Genomic DNA, 20,433 nt, shown 5'->3' with positions numbered 1-20,433 from the left:
AAAAGTATACTTCAATGTTTGAAGGAGGTAATTACTCAGTGAAGCTTCCTAAGATGAAAAGTCAGGAGGAGTAATTCTTCAATTTGTGTTTGCATTGAAAAGGTGAACCCTTACTTAAGGTTCACAAGCACAGTGAAGCACACAGGTGCCAGAGGTCAGAGCCAGAGACTCTTTGTTGTTCATCAGCTTGGACATTTTCTGGGTTCCAGGTTATCAATAGCAACACTTAAAAATATTCCCTGAATGGAGAAACACTTCAGTTTGAGTGGACCCAATCTTGGAAGTACTTGTACATGCTTATTGTCACAATGGTTCAAGTAAGTAAAACGCATATTTGAATAAATGCAAGATCATTCTGTTAAACTGCAGCCTGTCCCTGCTTCAATCAAAATAAATTATTTTTTCATTGATCAGAATAAGAAAACTCTTAGAATACTGTAACCTTATCTACACTAAAGAAACAGCTGCAAACACATTGCATATTCTTGGGAATTTCTAGAGCCCTAACGTAGCTCAGTTTCTAGTATTAAAATACTATCTTAATAAAAATGCATCTGGACAAGTCTAATATGAATTGTTGTAAATATCCTTAATGTAGGAAGGCTTTAGATTCAAAGAGCATCTCTTAATTTTTTGCAATTGTAGTTTGCATTCACCTGTTTTAAACAAAAATAAAAGTTTGCAATATATCTGTAATATCAAATTATGAAAGCTAAAACTTTGAATTTCTGAAATTAAGTAAACCAGTCCACCTGGGTACTAATAAAGTACTTTTTGTGGATCCCAAGTTATAAGGATATAATAAAGTAATATAAATTATCTCCCAATATAAATATTATTCTGGGTCCTAACCATACACTGGGATTTCATATGGCCTCCTAGGAGTTCCCAAATCCCACAGAAGTTCAATGAAAATTAGGTGGCCAGCTCCAGTATACTTCATCCTTCATTCCTTGTTTTTTCAGGATACCTAGTGAATACTTTGGAGAGCAGCATTTGAGTACACTTCGAGACACCTTCACAGAGCCTGATTTTTCATGGGGAATGTACCTAACACTCACAATCAGAGCTCTCCCTATGACTCAAGGTGAGTTCTCAGAACTAAGACTTCAGAAATCTTTTTTTTCTGACTCTTGCCCTTAATTAATTTCACAATCTGAAATACAAAACTTCATCATTGTGCAACTTACATGAGTACATTAAGCCTATTAAGTACAATTCAGTCATTTCTGAAACTGTTTCAACTATTGCAAAGTACAGATCATCTCCAAATAAAATACTCTAAATTGTAAGACATACTGAAAAGCTTCTTGTCTGCATCTTCCCCATGATCTTAAAATATAAAAGCCAAAGCAGTGCAAACCGAGTAGGGTAGAGTGAATTGCAGTCTTTCAGTCCATTCTTCCAGGCTGATACACCCTCTCCAAAGCTTTATTTTCTTCATTTAACTAAAGGCAAAGTTTTCTGTAAAAACTAGCTATATCCATTAATAAAACGGATGAGAACCTTTTTTGCTTGTTGTGGAAACAGCAAGAGGTAAGTGCATGAGGTGATGTACAGTAGGGCAAAATAATGCATTATCTATTCTTCCTGCTCATTGCATTGCAGTAGTTCACAGAGTTTCACATACCAGTTTCTGGATATACATCTCGGAGAACTCAAAAAGTTTCTCTATCATGTGATTTAATCCAGCACAAACTTCAGGTTCTCATCTCTGTGATCCACTACGTTAATCTTCCGAGCAAGACTGAGAACTTTCTTTACCTTTTTTCATCTTCATACCCGGCACTTCAGCTATAGGAAGTAGTAACTTACACAAAAGCTTTAGAACAATTTCTGTATACCCTTGATCAGAAGCATCCTCCCCCCTTAATTTTAATAGTGTTGTCATTTTAATGGTGAGTCACTGATAAGCAATTATGCAGCAGTACAGAAAACAATTGACAGGAGTTTACCTCCAATTACACTATCAGCTGCAGGCATAGTCACTTTTTTTGTTTCCTTTTTGCAATGCTTAGCACAAGAAGGTTCTCACTCATCACTAGAGGACCTAGGCATTGCTGTATTGAAATAAATTGCGATGAACACTCAGTTATTGATGGTAATGGCAACAAGATGTTGTTATATCACTATTCAGTCTAGCTCAAGTGTAGTGCACAGCTTGACCTAAGGATCGCTGTAGTCAGTGAACCTAAGGAAGTACTACTTGACATTCAGATCCTTCCTTGGGGTTTTTTGTTTTCTATGCAATTTGAGGATGCAATGTGAACTATATTGACTTGTTAAAATAGCCTCAACTACTTTGAAGACACTTTAGCAAAATACAGGGCTTTTGACTCTGACTTCTGTGAACAGTGAATCAGCTCATTGATACATTCTTCAGTGTTCAGTCTAACATCAGACACTTTGAGAATTTTTTTTTTTTTTTTCTGGAAGAGAAATTTTGATGCATCCTAAGTCCTAACTTATTCACTAGACATTATGATCCCTGTATCTAACCTAAGGAATCAGATAGGCAGTAAATATACAGAGAAAGGTACTGTTTGACTCTCCTTTTTTCTACATCTTAGTAAATTTCCCAAGTCTAATAACACAGGTTTCATTTCACTACACAGATCTTGCACTGTAAAGTAGTTAGTGTGGAATTTCAAACTTGGGGTGCTTTCATATTGCTACAAAGTGTTTCCTACCATATGAAGTAGTTGTGTAATTTTTTTTGAAAATTATAATGTCTGTATTTCACAGTACCTGTTTCTTGTGTCCCCTCTTTCCTTCCCCCAATTTCCATATTTGACTGAACATACTTTCTTCCCTGGGACCAGCTACTAGTACCACCACATTTGGTATGTTTTAAGTTGAAATGTTTCCTACAAAAATTAAATGCTTCTTGTTTTCCCACTCCAATAATCTCCACTGAAAAAAAGGTTCATTACAGAAGTGACTGAGGATAAAAACGGACAACTGAAAAGCTCAAGTTTTAAGACATGTTCGTTGAGATAGCAGTTCAGGAACAATTCAGTCTGAACTACAGCATCCCTGAAGACTGAATTTGTCCTTTTTCAAGGCTAATTTTCTTAATCTTGAATATTTTTTTCTAAATATCATGGAAGAAAAACATAATTTTAGCTGTGATTTGTATTTGTAGGTTGACTTTTGATGTACGACGCTTTGACAAAAGAGAAAATTATGGGGTAATAGAAGAGCAAGCTCTTCAAGATGTTAATCAGAATCAGTCTTCCTGTTAAATGTTTCCTCCCTCAGGTCTTGACAAGGTGATGGCTTTTGGAGGATGGAGGTTCTCAGTATCATCTGTGTGCTGTACCAGATACCATGGCTTCTGTCAATCACTTGTGAGTTTGCTTTGCTTGCTGCAAACCGTAATAGATTATTATTCTGTCTGCTTTGGAGAATCTGGCTCAATATTCTGTTCCTAAGCGTATGTCATCTTCCCAAGATAATTGGATGGTACATATCCTTTCTGACCTTTTGCTTCTGCTAGCCACCATTCTTTATTGCCGCTCAAGTCAGAAAACCGAAGTATCCTAACCTTCTGGTACTCCTGAAGACTGAGTTCCTGATCATTTCTTGCTTGAAATGCATAAACAGCATAGAAGGTCTGAAAAAGGAAAGCCACAAAAACCCAAAGTCTGAATTCAGAAACGTAGCCACATCTTACCCTGTCATTGTGTATTAGTATGAATTCTATATACAGAAAATGTGTAATAACATACATGAGCTAGTGTGCAACCACATGGTCTACAATTGCTAGACACACTGCAATGAACAGGGCCAAAACAAAAAGTAAAATTGAAGGATCTGGGGAATTCTGCATGGGGAGGAACAAACAAACCAGGCTCTGAGACTTCATCGCTTTACTACACTAGTAGGGCTTTCAGCTCATCCCATGTGCCTGTTTCTGTCACACGAAGCAGCCTTGGATTGGACGAAGAATTTTCCAGCAAGGTAGAGAATCACCTTTCCTAAAGCTCCTGAAATCAAACGTGGCACACGGGACATTTTTTTGTCCTGCTGATCAGCATTGCCACAGCTTTCTTGTCAGTGGAAAAATCCCCCAAATTGAGCTATTTTGCAGGTTTCTGCTCTATAGGAGATCCTTGAGGCGTTGTACATGGGGTGGGGTAATGCAATGGTGTGTTTTTTGTGAGACAGGACTGCAATTCATGGTTTAACTGATTGTCTTTTCTTACCTCATAGCTATTTAAGAAAGGCAAAGAACAGAGGATAACAAATTTCCATGTCATACTGACAGATTAGTGCCAGTCTTTTAAATCATAAGTAGTATAATTTTAGATTTGAAAAAGGAAAACAAGAAGCCAGGCACAGTGTGTATCATACTTACCTGGTGATCATCCATATCCTGAAAAGCATCAGTCCCTGTGCCATTAATTGTGGGATTTTTGCAGAAGTGAAGAGATGAGCTGCTGTCACTCTTCTTGTGCCCCAGACTTGTGCTGCTGTCAGTGGAGGGCCGTGAAGAGACAAAGAGGCTGATATTATCAAAATCATCATCACCAAAGCTGTTTTCTGCCACATCCTTCTGCGCTTTGGCTGGATTGTAAGGCCTCAGGAAGGAGGAATACACATACCCTTTAAGGACTAGATACCAGAATAAAAAGAGAGAAAATAAGCAAATAGCAAAATGCTGCTAAAGCCATTTCAAAACCAAGCATCTTATGCAGCTGTCAGTACAACGGAGGCAAACAGATGGGGCCAGAATGAAAAGAAATCAATATCCTGAAGGGAAGCTGTTATTGGGATGTTTGTGCAGAGAACTTACTTCCTGTGTCAACAAGCCATCTGCTCGTACTTCCGAAGGGGTCCTTTTGCTCCACAGCAGCCACCAGTTCTCCTTCATGTAAATCAATATCAAATTCCTGCGTGGCGTTGCACTTGCGCTTAGCTTGGTATAGCAATTCTGTGCTGTAGGTAGACAGCAGCTTGGACCTGTGGCTTTCTGTTTGACGTGGGGATTCGATCTGAAAAGCAAAAAAGATTATTCACTGGGAATAATGCTGAGGCCATTTCTACAGCAACACGGATGCATAAAAACCAGTATATGCACACATGGCAACTGACCTTGTATTTTTATACACAGATCAAGGAGTTAGTTACACAGCTGTATGTAACCAACTCTCCTTTGCACATGCAGCATGGACCTGTCCAACTGCTATAGTAATAGGTGAGCAATAAAAGGCAGATTTTAAAGTACTGTAGGAATTACACTAATTAAACACCTCTTAGTCTGGCCCCTGCTCTTAAAGAGCCGGTGTTCTGTATGTGAACTGTCACTTGCTTAATTGTTTTTCTGTAGCAATGATCTGTGAATTCCTATGTAATATCACAAGAAATGCATAATCTGAAAGTCAGCTGATGTGTGTTAAAGTTTGGTTAGAGGGCAGGGAGGGAGGTGCTACACGTCAATGTGATCTTAACAATACCGCAAAAGCAAGAGCACATGTGCCTTACTGATGCTAAAAGGAATCCTACAGCTTCCTCAGCTTCTCTTGTAAATCTGCACTTGAATTTTTATTTTACTGTAAACTAGACTCCTAAAGGCTCTGGAAATATCTGATAAGATTTGGAACCACGGGGAAATGGGTTTCCTAGTGGATTTTCTCCATCTTCTGCTGTGAAGGTGTATGTGTGTGCTTATGTGTGTAAACACCAGTACACATAACCACAGCTGAGGATGAGGATAAAAAAATTCTTCTGAATTAGAAGACTAAGACACCCTGTAAGAGTATTTAACAAAAGAAATCAAAGTTTACATACCCAACCTTAGACTTAACATATGGTTAAAGACTTTAGGGTAGTCTGAGATAATTTCAAGTGGTTTTTTAATATAATAACATGAAAACAGATAAAAATCTTCAGAAGTTACTGGTCAATGGAACAGCTTTATTCCAACAACCTCATTCTGAGTCCCAGTGAAGAGACCAAACCCAAACCTCTAGGTGGCATAAAAATTGACTTGTTTCAAAAGTCATAAAAAGAGGATGCTTCATACACAGTTCAGATGCATGGTACTCACCAGAGAAGGGACAGGTTTCTTTTTTTCCAAGCTCAATTTTCTCTCGATAAAGGTTGCACTGCTGTTTTCTTTTACAAAATGCAGCTTGTGAACCTCCTCCATCAACTGATTTTGCACTTCACAGATGCTTGAGGAAGACAGCTGCAAACACAAAGGTGGGTGAGATCTCATGAACAAAATGGTAAGGAGATTTGAGAGAGCAGATTTGGTTTAACGGGCTGAACGCTAGGAGTCAGGAAATCTGACAAGTTACTGCTGTTTTCTGCAGACCCCATAGCATGCTAGGTATGAGATGGAAGGAAAAGAAAGGTCCTTGCTTAAAGAAAGTTCCTAATTATTGCTATTAGATTTAACAGACATATTAATTTAAGTTAAATCATTAAAAAAATATTCTAAACAGTGATGAAAGTGAACAGCCTTGCACTTATACTACTGAGCCACCTGCTTTCAGATGCAAATGTGCTGTAAGGCTTGGAGCAGTTTACGCTACAGCTGTGTGTTTGTGCAACTGGGTGCTGCCACCAGGTTAAAAATCCTTGGGTAAGCTGAGCACTGTCCATGGCAGCACTAGATAAGTGTTTTTGGTCTGTACCTAACTTCAAATTATGTATTTGCTGATGTAAACAGAAAAAAGAAAAAGAAGGTAATGGTGTAGGCAGAGCTTCACAGAAAACAATGCTCAATACAACAGCTTTCAAAATATGAAATGGTCAAATTACAGGGATGCAATTTCTTCATGCGGGAAAAGCCTTCATTTTCCCATTAACCTGCACAGCTCTATGTTTTCATTCTGACCTTGCCTTCTTAATTTTTCAGCTGCCCCTGACTATAAAGAGCTGTGTTAAAGCCTTGATGGAAAGCATTACTCCAGAATTGCCTTGCTACAGGGTGTTTCCCATCTAGAGTCTTGCTCCGGTTCAGGTGAGTGGGTCCTCTAGGTAAAAGTACAACAAAACTGAAACACTGTAGAATTTTCACACAAATTGAGAATAATTTCTCAACTTCAATATTCAGGTTATGATCATAGCGTGCAGAAAGAGGGGAGTGGGCTGGAGGAACTGCTGCCCTTCTGTGTAGCTCAGGCTGGTATCTTTGGTACTTTTGGCTACATTAAGTGAAATTATTTGAACTTTCTAAAAATGCCAACGTAGACAAAGATATTCCCTACTGCCTAGAGATGTCTGCAGGAGGTTCTGCAGTATATTTGTGTTTAAAAGCAACTTGCTTTTCATAGAAATTACTTCATCAGATCTCCTAACCTGCTTCTCCTCTGCAGTCATCTGTGACTCTGCAGGTCTAGCAGCAATAGGAGTGTTCGTGTACTTTCTTAAAATTTCTTTTCCTGTGTTTTCTGGGCTACTCAGGGTAGACACTAAGATACAAAGAGTAAAATCCTAGCAGCTGCCTCCTTTTTGCATTGCTGTAATGTTCTTGCTGTTACAGCTGGAACAGCTGCATTAGGATCATTCTTGATGAAAAGTCCAGGCTTGACAAAACTCAAACTCTCAACCTCTGCTGAGCTTGCAAGGAAAAAAAAAAAAAGTAACCTGACTCTGCTCAGCAGAACAAACAAAATCAGTGTAGCTTGTAGATATGTGTCCTACGTAAGTCTAGGCAAATCATACAGAAAGAAAAAAGACAAATAAAGGCAGAGCTACACCTGTTTGTAGTGTACTTACTGGAACAGGCACCACCACAGCAGAATTTGATTGAAGCGCTGCAGACGTTATGTTCCTGAGGAGGGTGATGAAGCAATGCAGGCAGTTCAACACAATCTTTTTGGCTGCTCTGTTGAATACCTGAAGTTCTTCCACTAGCTGTGCATTTAGAGCTTCATAGTCTTTCTTTGCCAGGTCCAGCTCTTCTCCTGTTGACCTCTGAAGGTAGCTGTTGTAGTCCAACAACTTGTCATAGCGCTTCTGGATGAGCTTCTGTGGGCCTGAAAACAAGGCTTGGAGTGCTGAGAGAGGAGTCAAAACAAGCTTGTCCAGCTGAGCCATCTGGAAAGGTATAAAACAGACCTGCTTATTACTTTATTTGTACCGTTCTTCAGACACAGTTACACCTGATGGCAACCTGTTAATTACTCTTCACAGTCTTGCTGTCAGAGACAGCTTCAAGCAGGGTCTAGCATGAGTTAGAATCTCCTTTATAACATTGCAAAGAAGAGGGAAAAGTTTTGCAGCCTAAAGTGTCTGGTAATGGTCCCTTGGAGCATGCAGCCTGCAGTACTGCCCTTAGGGTGTTACCACCGAGGAAAAACTGGGCAGGGACCAGTGAAGTGGTCCAATAAAACTGGGATTTCCGTAATTGGAAGGCCCATGCCAATATACAGTATAGAGGCAATAAGGTCTTTTAACAAGACAGTGTTGAACGCTATCAAAGCTGCATTTCTTTTTTTTTTTTTTTTTTCTTTCCCTGGAAACAGCTGTAACTCAATTCTTGTTTAAGCAAACACAAACAGTCACTTGATTTGATTAAATTATGTTGTGCTTGTTGGTTCTATCTCTAGTAATCAACAAAATTAGGCACCTGGTAAAAAAACAAAGTCTTTCTCAGACTTTTCCATTAGTCTAATTGTCTCAAGGGATTAATATTGCATGAAATAAAATTTACTTTTGTAAATCACTTGTTCAAATACAGCACAAGCTTGTAGTGAGTGAAACTTGTCATCATATTAAAATTATTGGATGTTCTATGTGAATTAATTTGTTGGGTTGAACGTGAGAATAAAAGAGCAGCTGTCCCTTTACCCTCCGTAACACACCACAGTTGAGGACAGATCCATTTTAGCACCAGAATTGCTCTCCCAAGGCCAAAAGGATGTGCACTGGCTAGATAGTTCCTACGTTATTTCCACCTGAAAAACCGGGCTGTGGTTAGTGAACCAATTTTTGATGTAGTAAGAAAACAATTTTTCCAAACTGCTGGACCAGATTTCTGGAAGAGAAGAGGCTATTGTGGATTTCTACCCTAAAATTTTCCCTAAAATAGAATGAGAGAAGAAGGTATTGACAAATGTAGAAAGCAAAAAAAAAAAAAAACAACACCCCAAAAAACAAAAACAAAAACAAAACAAAAAAAAAAACAAACAAAAAAAGAAAAAAACAACTTGAGCCCACTGCTGAGATCTCGATTTGTAATACCCTTTCAGGTAAACATGTGAAGAACACTATGGGTTGTTCAGTGAGAACATCTACTCATCATGCAATGCCAGGACAAAAGTTTTATTTAAAAAAAATCCTTATACATAGGATAGAGAATCCTTGTAAGCTTGTAAATCCAAGACACAGAAATAAGTAGAAACTAACATGGCTAAAAACAATGTCCACAATTAAAAAAATGAGATCAGGATTTTTTTTTTTAAATTGTGTAGACCTTCAGCATAGTTGATTCATGAGCCCATAGGATTTACAAATTTTTTTCTGAAAAAAATTTTCTGTTTCGTCTATTGTGGAATTGCTTCTGCTTTTCTTTGATGCTTCTGAATATGGGGGCATCTTCCATACTTGACACACTCACCACTGCAATGAGAGAGGGGTTCTCTTCTGCACTTTATAAACTCATTCATTGTGAAAACATTGCAAATATCTTTCTGATTATTGAGATGAATTTTTGAGATTCTTTTCAAATGTGGGAACTTCAAAGGACAGGAAATAGAACATCTTACTTCTCTGTCATTATCTGGGAGGATGTGGTCTGTCAAAGATCCTTCTGTTTCTTGGCAGAGTGTTTTCAGTGTTTTGGAAAGGATTGAATTGGCTATATTTTAGTCAGCACAAACCTAGGAAAGTATAAGAAAACCTCCACCTTTGAATTTCTCCAGCTTGAGCAGCTGTTTGGATAAGCAGCCTGCCCCATGTTGAGGAGATGTTTTAGTCTATTTTAGTAGAGCCAGGCATTAGAGTTCATTTGGACCCTGAAAGCAAGAGACTAGTTGCAAAACTATTGTATTTTTTAATTGCTTTTTAATTCCTATGGGCTATATTCAGATTTGTCATGGTTTCCCTATATGAAGGATAGTAACTTACTTGAAAATGTAATAAAGCTGAGATTTTCACAGGTCTGTGATTCCAGGGGCTAATAGTTCACAAGCACAACAGAGATCACAAAAGTCCCTCTAAAACTGTCAGTGTTGGTAACAAAAGCAGCAAAGCAAAGATCTGCTGCTCCTGCCTGAAGCTCAGGTGAAACATGCAAACTTAGCACAAGGATTCAACAGGAATTTAGCTTGAAAAGTTTTCATTAGCTCTTCTAGGGGAAACACAGTGCACTTAACACTGAGTTTTATCTTATTTCTTGCAGAAACTCAACCAAAAATCCCACTCATCTTTCCCAATGGATTCCTAAGGGGTTTTTTTCCCTCTTTTCTGTCCTAGTCTTCCTCACATACACCTGTTTTCTCACACATACAGATAGCTGTGTAACACCGGGCACGGCATAAACTTACAAGGTCTTCACAGAGATTTGCAGTGTTGTTCTGTTCTTTCAAACAGTTCTTGACTTCGTCATCTTTGTCTCGCAAGATTTCCTGAAGCCCAGTTATATTCTGTGCAGCCAGATGTATAGAATCCTAAATGAGAAGATAGAAGGAAGGTAAAACCGTATTACGATCTGGTTTAATATACTGCATTCACTCATGCAGATACTGCAATAATACTGATGGAAGCAGAAATATTTTCCATCTCTCACACCTGTGCAGTTTCCAGACAGTGTGGGATTGTTTGCTGTGATAATATTTTCCTGTATTTTGTCTGTTTTCAATGTAAACTATTTAAGAATCAAGTTGTTAATGTTCAACTGAAAAAATTATGTCCCAACCTATGTTCCACTGGAAGTTAGCTACTCCTCAGCAAGAAGCCAGCTCAAGACCCATCCACCCTCAAAGGCCTCTTTCAGAGGACTAAGTATGACTACAGTGGTGTATTTAACTAACTCTGAATTTTAATCTTAATGAAGTGTGCATCCGTTTGGATAAGGAACAGTCAACACCATTCCAGGCAACAGCCCTTGTCGGCTGAGCTCGCTGGCCTTCCCCTGTTTGCTGAACCAAGGTGAGGTGCATTTGCGATAAGGTCTGGCCAGCTGGCAAGTGGTCTTACCTAACTCTCAAACGTTAAAAAAAAGGGAAAAGTTGGTAAGTTACAAGCCAACCCACATCTTTGGCATGGAGGATTAAAGCAAAGACACTTACAGCATTTGAGCACTCAGTACAACTAACGCTAGCCCTCAACACAATGTAGCAACAGGATGACGGACAGAGTCCTCACATCCATAAAAAGTATTTTAGGATGTTTTAATTCCTGTGGTTGCAACTCAGTTCTTCCATTTCTAATGAGAAGCAGTTGGTGAGCCCCCTTGTGTAAGTGGAAAAATGCAGATGGGTGGGCTTCCAAACTTCTTCGCTAAGGGCTCAGTAATGGAGCAGCAGTACAGCTTATTTATTTAATATTGTGAGGTAGACAAGCTTGCTTATAAATAATTTGGTGTTGCCTAACTGGTGTCAGAAATGTGTGTTAAACTGGTTATGGACGCGGTTTGTGGCCACAGATTTCCAAAAGTCCTGTACTCACCTGTAGATGGTGCAAGGAGAGTGAAATGTTCTTCAGGCACAATTTCACAGTCTTCTCTAAACTTCGAAACAACTTTTCTTCCCTGTTAAAAGTTTGATCTTTCACCTACAATAGATGTTTGCATTGTTATTTTGGCAACCCAAAAGAGCCTGGCTAATGAAAGAAACGTCCAAAGTGCTGCTGGAAAAATCCCAAACTTTCCCTGAACTCCTCTCTTTGAAAGCAGAACAGATTGGCCCCTAATTGTCCCAAGCTGCTGTTTTAATCCAAGAAGAGTCAAAGGCACAGGGCTACATGGCAGAGAATTTAACTTTTAATGCTTGTGGAAGTAGGGAGTTGCTTTATTACAAGCACACCTACACATGCCAATGAAACTCTTCCTTTTCTGTATATTGTTACTGCATTTGAGGAAACAATAATGAAAACTGTAAAATATTTTGATGTCATGGCATTACGTTCCTGGGTGCTTGTTTGCGGGTGACTGGGAGATTTCCCCCAGGCAGGCTGTAGGTGGAGCTGTTACCTCTCGAGCAGTGCCAGCTCTTCAGCTGAAAATGGGCTTGTACTACTTGATTATTCTAGCTGAAAAAACCCCGAGAATACGTTTATTTCTGCGTACCTTTTACTTGAGAAATTTGAGAAATCTGTCTCGTTTTCAGTGGTCTTGCTGTAAGGGTCACAGCATGTTTCAGAGATATGAATTGGGATCTTTCTTAGTCTAATTAAGCAGGAGAGTGGGCTGAATAGTTAACAGATGTATCCGGATTCTAAAATGATTCTCAGATGTTTTAAGATTAAAAAAAAAAAAAAAAGGCAGAAAACAGAAGGTTCTAAAGAAAAAAGAAAAATCACATCTCTTCTTAAATCAAATTTAATTCCCTGTTTTTCTCTGATTTTATAGCCTTGCTGGTGACCCATTCTGAATACAAAAATTTCCACTGTACAAATAAATGAACAGAAAAAATACATATGGGTAGTTTGCGTCAGAGAAAGGGGGAAAACGCTGATGATAAAACAAAACAGGAAAAAAATGGCACGTATCTTGTAAAGTCACATCTAGAAAGGCAAGTGACCTTGTATAATCAGCCATCTCATGCAGTGAGGTCAATTGTAATTGATTTTCTTTGAGATTTAGATTTAAGCTTTCCTGAAAATGTTGTTCCTGCTAGGTTTTGAATTACAACGTCAAAATTATGAAGGAGTGTTTTGTTTTTGGCCACCCAACACCCATCAGACTTCTCACAGGGTTTTTTGTCTAGAGCTTTTGACAGTTCCAGGTCCTTACATAGGTAGAGGCAAACCCCGTGGCCTTTCCTGATCAGAAGTACTGCTCATCTTCCTTGGTGGATTCAGAACCTGAATGTTACCATGTGAAGCAAGACAGACTGAATGTGCTCTCAGCACCAATAATAGCTATCACCAGTCTATCTGCAAAGAGCTGATCTCAGGCTGAGTTTCAGAAAACTACTGGTCACTTCCTCTCTGCTGATGATCAGAAGTTTGAGAAACTCTTAGATAAAAAAGGAAAAGGTGGAGAACGCATTACGTTCTTTTCTGTTTCAATCACAAAGATTTTTCCTGTCTTCTGTGACAGTCAGAAAATGACTTTATAAATGATGCAGAAAAAAAGCAACACCACAAACTCCATTTCCAATATGTTTTAAAAAATGCCCAGTGCAAAAGCAGAACTGAAGCTGTCAATGCAAATCTGCAGTTGGATGAGTAAGTACCTGAGGTTCTCCCCCCGTCAGTATTTTCAGATGGCTGGTGACCCTCTTGGATTTCTTGCTAATCGAGTGGATATTCAGTCGGGAAAACTTTTCTTTAAGGGTTTCATCATCATCATTCCTCTTATACTTCAGCACTGCAGACAGAGAATTTCATTACACTGATCTATATTCACAGGGCTTTTCACAGGGATGGGCACACAAATATGAAACCATTGGAGAACAGACACTTTGATGCCACTTGCTGTGATCTTGTGTGAAAATGCTTGAGATGATGCAAACCCTGTTATCAACGCCAGCCTTGGGAAGAGCAAAATTAGAGCTTCAATGTGGCAAGCCTATCAGAAATATTGCTATCACTGCATCTTAATTATTATCAGTGTTTGCAACTGCATTATGAACAATGAAGTAACATGAATTCTTTCATCATTTTCATATTTCTGGAGTTACCTGTCAGATAACGTAGCTGGCTGAGGACAAGTGACATTAAGGCATCTGTTAGCTTCTTGAAACCCAGCGTATTACACAACTTGGGTGGCGCCAGCCAAACTGTTGTATTGATATGACTGGAGTTGAAACTGCTCCTGTAATTGCCAGCCCAAACCTACAGAGGTTGTGCCTTTTTCTTACCTAAATCTTTCCTCCTTTTAAGTTCATTGATGTTCACATTAATGTTTTTCATAGCAGAAAGGGCATCTTGTAGCGCCTTGTGGTCAGGGTGAGAAGCAGGAGTTGAATTCAAGAGTTCACAGAGTAACAAGGGATATTTCATCACCCGTTGCACTGGTTTGATCATCAGGGATCCCATGTCCATTAGATTTGACTTTCCTCTATAATTTATTAAAAAAAAAATTGTCACATAAGGAGAAACTCCCTGAAGACAAAACTTATTATTTCTGCCTAGTCATTGAAGCTGCTGCCTTTTATATCCTTCAGTTGGTCTTTCAAATACAGAAAATATCAAAACCAGAGCAGTGCTTTGCCCTGACTCAGAAGTGCAATTAATGCTTAAGTCAAAGAATAAGATAAGTCTGTCAGGGAACACGGGCCATTGTAAATTAAATGTTCCTCTCGCCCCCTCAATGAGAAATACATACCAGGTCTGAGTTTTCTGTATTTTCAGCAACCTGTCAGACTGTTGCTTAGACAATACCTCTGAAACTGTCCCACTCAGTCTGAGGGTGCTTGTGATACAAACTCACACACCACAGCACCCAGGAAGGGAGATGTAGGTGGAAGAACAAATAACAGGAAGTTTGAGAAGTGCATGTGAGTGGGGCTATTACATCCTGCTCTGGCCCCTCAGCCTTAAAGTGGCAACATCTTCCTCCTGTGAGTAACTGGGATGCCCAGTCACAGCTGTATCCCTCAGCACAACATCTCTCAGCTTGCCACAGTGACTCTTAAGCTTTACCCTCTTTTACTTGTGGTTTTTCTTTGCTGGTTGCCAGTAGGTTATTTCTAACGATGTCTGAGCTTCCAAAGGGTACCAGATCTGGCCTGGCTGAACATACAAGATGTTGATCCAGCCTGCTGGAAGTCACCTTACGCAAAGGCAAAGCAGGCAGCTGCCTAGGGTGGCAGAAGGATGAGGGTAGGAAAGTCACAGCTTCTGTCACAGGCTCAGAGACACTCTGCAGCTCCGGGCTTAATCTGCATGGGCTTGGCAGGGGCAGCAGAGCAGCTTCCCCCAGCACCTGAGCAGCTCAGGCCATCAAGGCCGCCCAAGCTCTCTGGTCCCCGTGCAAGGGAGTTACCAGCCAGCTGAATTCATGCTCCAGCCCTGCTCCAGACCAGAGCTTTTGCCCACACTCTCTAGGCTTGACGAGGAGAGGCTGTGCAGTTTGCAGGCTGTCACAACAGCCTGGGACAAAGCAGGGGCAGGGCAGGACCACACCACACGTGCCTTCATTACCTTCCCCGTGGCTGGTAGAAACATGGGGGTTCCTCGGAGTAGGTGGCCACGCTCTAGGGCCAGGGCCAGCCATTCGTGAGGCTCCAGCAGCAGGACAGACATGTCCATTGTCTCTCTTTGTTACAGCCCACTCCTGAGCAAACCAGGCAACCTCTGGCACCAGTGCTGGTACAAACTGCCTGTGACCAACAGAGCTCCCCTTTGAAACCGAGCGGGAGATGTTGGTAACAGCGTGAAGGGCGGTAAAGCAGACCAAGCTTTCCTTGTGCGTGCCTGAAAAGGCTGCTTTGGGGGGGAAAAGGTTGTTTGATGTTAACTACGCAAGAGTTAATGCTAGGCGAAGACAGATTTTTGCATATGGAAAGATGGAATAACACAATGTAGAAGGAAAGTACAAAAACCAGGGAACAGCCACTTGGTTTTGCAGGCTGACATCTATTGTTTTGTGCAGCAGGAAGAGTAAAAGAGAAAAAAAAAAAGCTTTCATTCCTACTTTTATATGTATAAGAAGTAAAAGAGCCAATCCTTACTGCTGACTAATTAACTAACAATTTGAATGCCTTTGAGAAGAGACATCTGCATATTTAAACCATCTCTCTTGCACAGACATTATCTGTAAAAAAGTTCTGCATGAAAAAAAATTAACAGTAGATGCCTTTAAAGGCTTCTTGATGTCCCCAAACCTTCTCATCATTTCAATCCCCCTCATTTCCCCTGTATCCTACATTAAATATAGAGAGCTATTTTCCCTTCTTTTAGCTTCTGGCAGCAATAATGAAAAAAAAATCTTACATTGTTATTGTTTTCTCTGAAAAGCCTCATGAATGCAAATCTATAAAAGCTGCCTCATGAATGGAAAAATCTTCAAGTGTCTTCTCTTTATATGGTTGCACTTTGGACAGCTGCCCAAGTGATAAACAGCCCTCTGTTCGAATATCTGCATGACACAGTCTTGCAATATGGTTGGAGAGATAGTAGGTTTGTTATAAGATAATGACTCCCTGGGGCACTAAATGCCACAAAGTTCAAATCATCTAATTCTCCCCAGCAAGATTAGCTGATGATAGCCACTCTCCTTTGCAATGTGCCCCGTTAGGACCCTCCTGGCTGCTGGGCAGGACGTGGCCTTGCCTTGCCACACAACCAAAACAGGCGAGTAATGGCTCCTGACATCTATTGTGTGGAAAATTAAGTTGATAATTCATTTGTGATGCTACTTCAGCCTTCCCTCCCGTGTTATTGTGAATTTAGCAAGTATTCTCGGTCATATGTAGCTGTACTAATCTCATCACAAATTATTACCGTGGCTCTGCAGTCGATGCAGCTGGTTTCACTGCACTGAGCTTCACAGCATACCCCTTCCTCCCTCCTCCCAACAGAACAAAGTCACAACTGCAGAAAGATTCCTGCCTCTTTAAAAAACACACGATGGTAAACTGTGCAAAGACAGGTGACTCAAGAATTCAGTTTCATTTGCTCTGGTGTCGTATTCAGCTGTGCATCATAGGCTGCAGCGTGACTTAAAGTCTCAGGCTTCGTGGTTTACTGTGCACGAGTTCATTTTAGTACAAGACGTGTAGGGCAAATAATTCACTGTGCCGTAAGACTCTCATGCAAACCCAGGGAAATCAGTGAGGCTGCACAGTTGTTAAGCCAAGCAGAATTTAACCTATCGAGCTGCTAGCAAAGGGCAGCACTGTCTGGTATTTATGTAATTGTTTTCTTGATCATGCTTGAATGAAAAGCAATCTGGGAGCAGCAACATCACAGACCGTTTGGGGTGAGTTACGCCGTATTTTCCAGTTCAATGTTAATCAGATTTTTGGGCATGATTTGAGTTGCAGGTGACGGCATTTCTGAGTGCCCTGCTGGTCAGCGAGAAAGGCAAACGCCACCACACTGTGTCAGGTAACCAAGCTCAGGGAGGGTCCTGCAGCTAAACCTGGCTCATTGCCCTCTGCACAGCTTTATCAGAGCCAGTTTAAACTCAGAAAGTGAGTTGTGTCCTACACTCCACTGGAAACTGTTTGAAGGAGAAAACTAGGCACTCATCTCTGATAGAGCTACACAAAGCAGAGCAGCAATCTTGTGCTATTTCAATATGTGTTACTGTCTAACATGATCTTATTGTGACTCTCTGGGTATTTTGTTGTTCTTGGAGCCCCAATCCTTGGGAGACAGGAGTATACAAGAATGTCACTTATCAAAACAAAATGCAAAAAAACTATTTCCTATCACGGACTAAAGCTTGAAAACCCCAACATTAGAATTTCAGCACACAAATCCTTCAAAGTCTATTCTACACTGATTTATGACATGCAATTGACTGACCAGTTAACGAATTCTCTGATTTTACAGATGTTCCTCTCCTACCAATATAGAGCACACTCGCACCCCTTTTCTCTCTTAACATTTCTGTCTGGGGTTCTAAGAATTTTTTTCAGTTCAGCTAACCCCTCCTCTGACCTCTCCCCGCAGGTGACTTCAGGAGATGCTGCATTTCAATGATCCCAGCCTGCTGGATGTCCAGAAACTGCAGCTGTGAGAAACTCTCCTTTGTAGCTTTTCAAAGATGTCACATTTGGCACAGAAGTCCCTTAACCACAAGTTATCAGTGGCTGGGTGAGTATTCTGGCAAAGTGTTGCAATGAGTTTGTTCTTTACTGATGTTCTTCCAGCCACCGTAAGAGGGAAGATCCTAAGGTGGACTCCTCCTATAAGGCTACCAAAGGGGTCGTCTCCTTACAAATAGCTTTACCTGTGAAGCTAATGTGTGTTGTAGCAGGTCTACAGAGGCCTATGCAAAATGATTTCAGAGTGTCTGGGTTGAAAAGACTGACACTATGTTGTTGACAAGCACTCTTGTGGACATCAGAGCTCTCTACACACATTTACAAGACAGCGAGGTGATAAGAAAGGGCTCCAAATGAATTGGCAACCAAATTAAGTAGCTTCATAAACCACAAGTTTTGAAAGATACTGCAAAGCTAGAGCAGTGGTAATTAGAAAACCAGACAGGCTTAGGGAAATTAAAACTGAGAGTCTTTATCACGTATGTCCTGGAAAAATCTATGGGTTATACTGACACAAAAGGCTTGTGTTCTTAAAATTTCCACATGTACAGTTTTAGGCATATTGAAGATAAATTAAAGATATTTTAAAGATTATTTTATATGTAAGAAAGGCATAGTACTTACTCTTCCTCATATATCTTTCTGCAAAAGAGAAGAAAACAAAACATATGTTAGATTTCTCCTAAAAGGATTTATACAGATCAGGGGCCAGATTCTCAGATACACTTCAGTGACACAGAGCAGCTGTAACTGGCCAGTTAACTTAGGTTTATGGCTGCTGTGTGTCAGCAGAACTGCACAGAACAGCCAGAGGGTACCGGTGAATCTGGCCCTATATCTTTTTGAAAGGACAGCCCTAAATGAGAAGGGATTGTCAGAAACCTGGCTTTGGCTATAAGAGCAAGCCTTGTCCTAACACTGCTAGAGAGGGAAGTTTCAGCCACTGTGCTAACAACGGTAAGTAACATCCAGTCCTTAATACAAAAAGTAAAATTAAACATGTCATTCTTACACTTTAGATACACATTTAGGTTACACATTAACTGAAACCTCTTCAGAGTAGGATGGTGTTAATACGTACACTGAAAGCAGCAGGTACATACAACTGTAGTTTGGAAACAAGCAAACATGCGCATAGAATGTTTTCCTTATGGTATGAATTCACTCAAATGCAGGGGAACCGAAAAGTTGCTATCTCTGCATTAGGCTTTCCTGACATCACATCGTCAGCCGCTGCTTTTGACTGCCTGCACTCTTCTCTCCTTGCCCACCAGTGCCTAACAGCATCTGGAAGCTAATGCTGTCATTGCTTCTGCTCTGTCAGCACTTTGTGACGTCCTTCTACTCCTGTAATAGTTGACCAAACTACTTCAGGCTGAAAGCAGAGCAGGTAGTTGCCAGCATCCTTTCATTTTTACCAGCTGCATTTCTTTGGCTAAGCTAGCAAACAACATCCCCAGTTTGCATAATCACTGCTGAAACACGGGACTCTACAGAATTTGGATTTGCACATGTCTCCAAGGCAGACACCTACATTTTGGGATGGAATTTCTCCTCTTCAGTCAATAGGAAGAATAGGAATCTCAGCATGGCTAGTTAAATCTGATTTGTCTGTACAGATGTGCAGAGTGCCGCTCTCAAATTGCTCCTGATATAGATGTTGTTTTTCACATGGTAGATATTACTCATCTGAGGAACAGAAGCCCCTAGTAACGTTAGCCCATTTTAATTTATTAAAAAAAACATATTTTCCAAGGAAAAAAAATATTTCAGAAGTAAACATTTTTCCACAATAGCCATCATGAGCTCCTGCATTTATTGTGTCTCACAATGGGAAACAGCCTATAACTTATTGGCTAAAAATGCTGCATAATTTTCTTCCTAAGGCAAGCATTCTCCAATAAGTAGTAACAGGTTTAGGTGACCACAGCTCTGCATTTGAGTGTGCACTTTCAGATCTTAGTATTTGAACTGGCTGCAATCTTTAGGCACTGTGAAAAAGCACAATGTAGTATACATGCACCAGTGGGGGTTTTTTTTGTTGGTTCCTGTTTAAAGGCTAATCAGGAAAGAATAGGACAAAACAAGGCTTCATTGTGAGGAAGGCTTTGTCACTTCCTGCTAGCAAAGGTTACAATGGCTCAGCTCAAAATACCCTTTCTCTTCAAAAATCTCAGGTGTCATGTTGGAACAGGAGCTCTTCTTGCTGGCTCTGGTATTCAAGTGGCAGCATCCACCCTAGCATGTACATGGATGCTATATTTTATCTTTATTTCCTTCCATGTCCCCTTGCCTCAGCAGCAGGGATGAATGAACGACAGTAGTGGCTTCTCATGATTAGCCAGAAAACGATATTGTAGGCATCAGCAACTAAAACACCCCTTAGGTGAGATACCTGGTCATCCGTTGGCCTGAAAGCCTGAGTTTATATGAAAATCTATTTCTTTCAACTTCCAGGGTAGCTAAAGCCTAAGTACTGCACATACACTTTGTTATGTATTTAATAACTGGACAAGTTGCACAAAATAAGCCTTATTTTCAACACAACCCATCTTCAGAGTGAACATTGCTCTTTTAATGTTGTTAATATTTT

General features: G+C 40.2%; 1 protein-coding gene across 1 annotated transcript in view; it reads right to left on the bottom strand.

Moving 5' to 3' along the window:
* Nucleotides 1-3,430: 3,430 nt before the first annotated feature.
* Nucleotides 3,431-20,433, bottom strand: part of ARHGEF38 (Rho guanine nucleotide exchange factor (GEF) 38) — a 34,003-nt gene continuing 17,000 nt past the window's right edge. The window contains exons 5-14 of the mRNA XM_010073648.1: nucleotides 18,465-18,482; nucleotides 13,983-14,182; nucleotides 13,356-13,489; nucleotides 11,626-11,730; nucleotides 10,503-10,625; nucleotides 7,732-8,052; nucleotides 6,053-6,193; nucleotides 4,799-4,997; nucleotides 4,361-4,617; nucleotides 3,431-3,616 (exon numbers count right to left, since the gene is read on the bottom strand). Of these exons, the coding sequence (XP_010071950.1) occupies nucleotides 3,431-3,616; nucleotides 4,361-4,617; nucleotides 4,799-4,997; nucleotides 6,053-6,193; nucleotides 7,732-8,052; nucleotides 10,503-10,625; nucleotides 11,626-11,730; nucleotides 13,356-13,489; nucleotides 13,983-14,182; nucleotides 18,465-18,482 (1,684 nt within the window). The remainder of the gene's footprint in view (nucleotides 3,617-4,360; nucleotides 4,618-4,798; nucleotides 4,998-6,052; nucleotides 6,194-7,731; nucleotides 8,053-10,502; nucleotides 10,626-11,625; nucleotides 11,731-13,355; nucleotides 13,490-13,982; nucleotides 14,183-18,464; nucleotides 18,483-20,433) is intronic.

Source organism: Pterocles gutturalis, unplaced genomic scaffold (genome assembly GCF_000699245.1).
Source record: "Pterocles gutturalis isolate BGI_N339 unplaced genomic scaffold, ASM69924v1 scaffold30092, whole genome shotgun sequence".
Lineage (NCBI taxonomy): Eukaryota > Metazoa > Chordata > Aves > Pterocliformes > Pteroclidae > Pterocles > Pterocles gutturalis.
The sequence above is the reverse complement of the archived record's forward strand: the minus strand, read 5'-3'. Positions and strand labels throughout refer to the sequence as shown.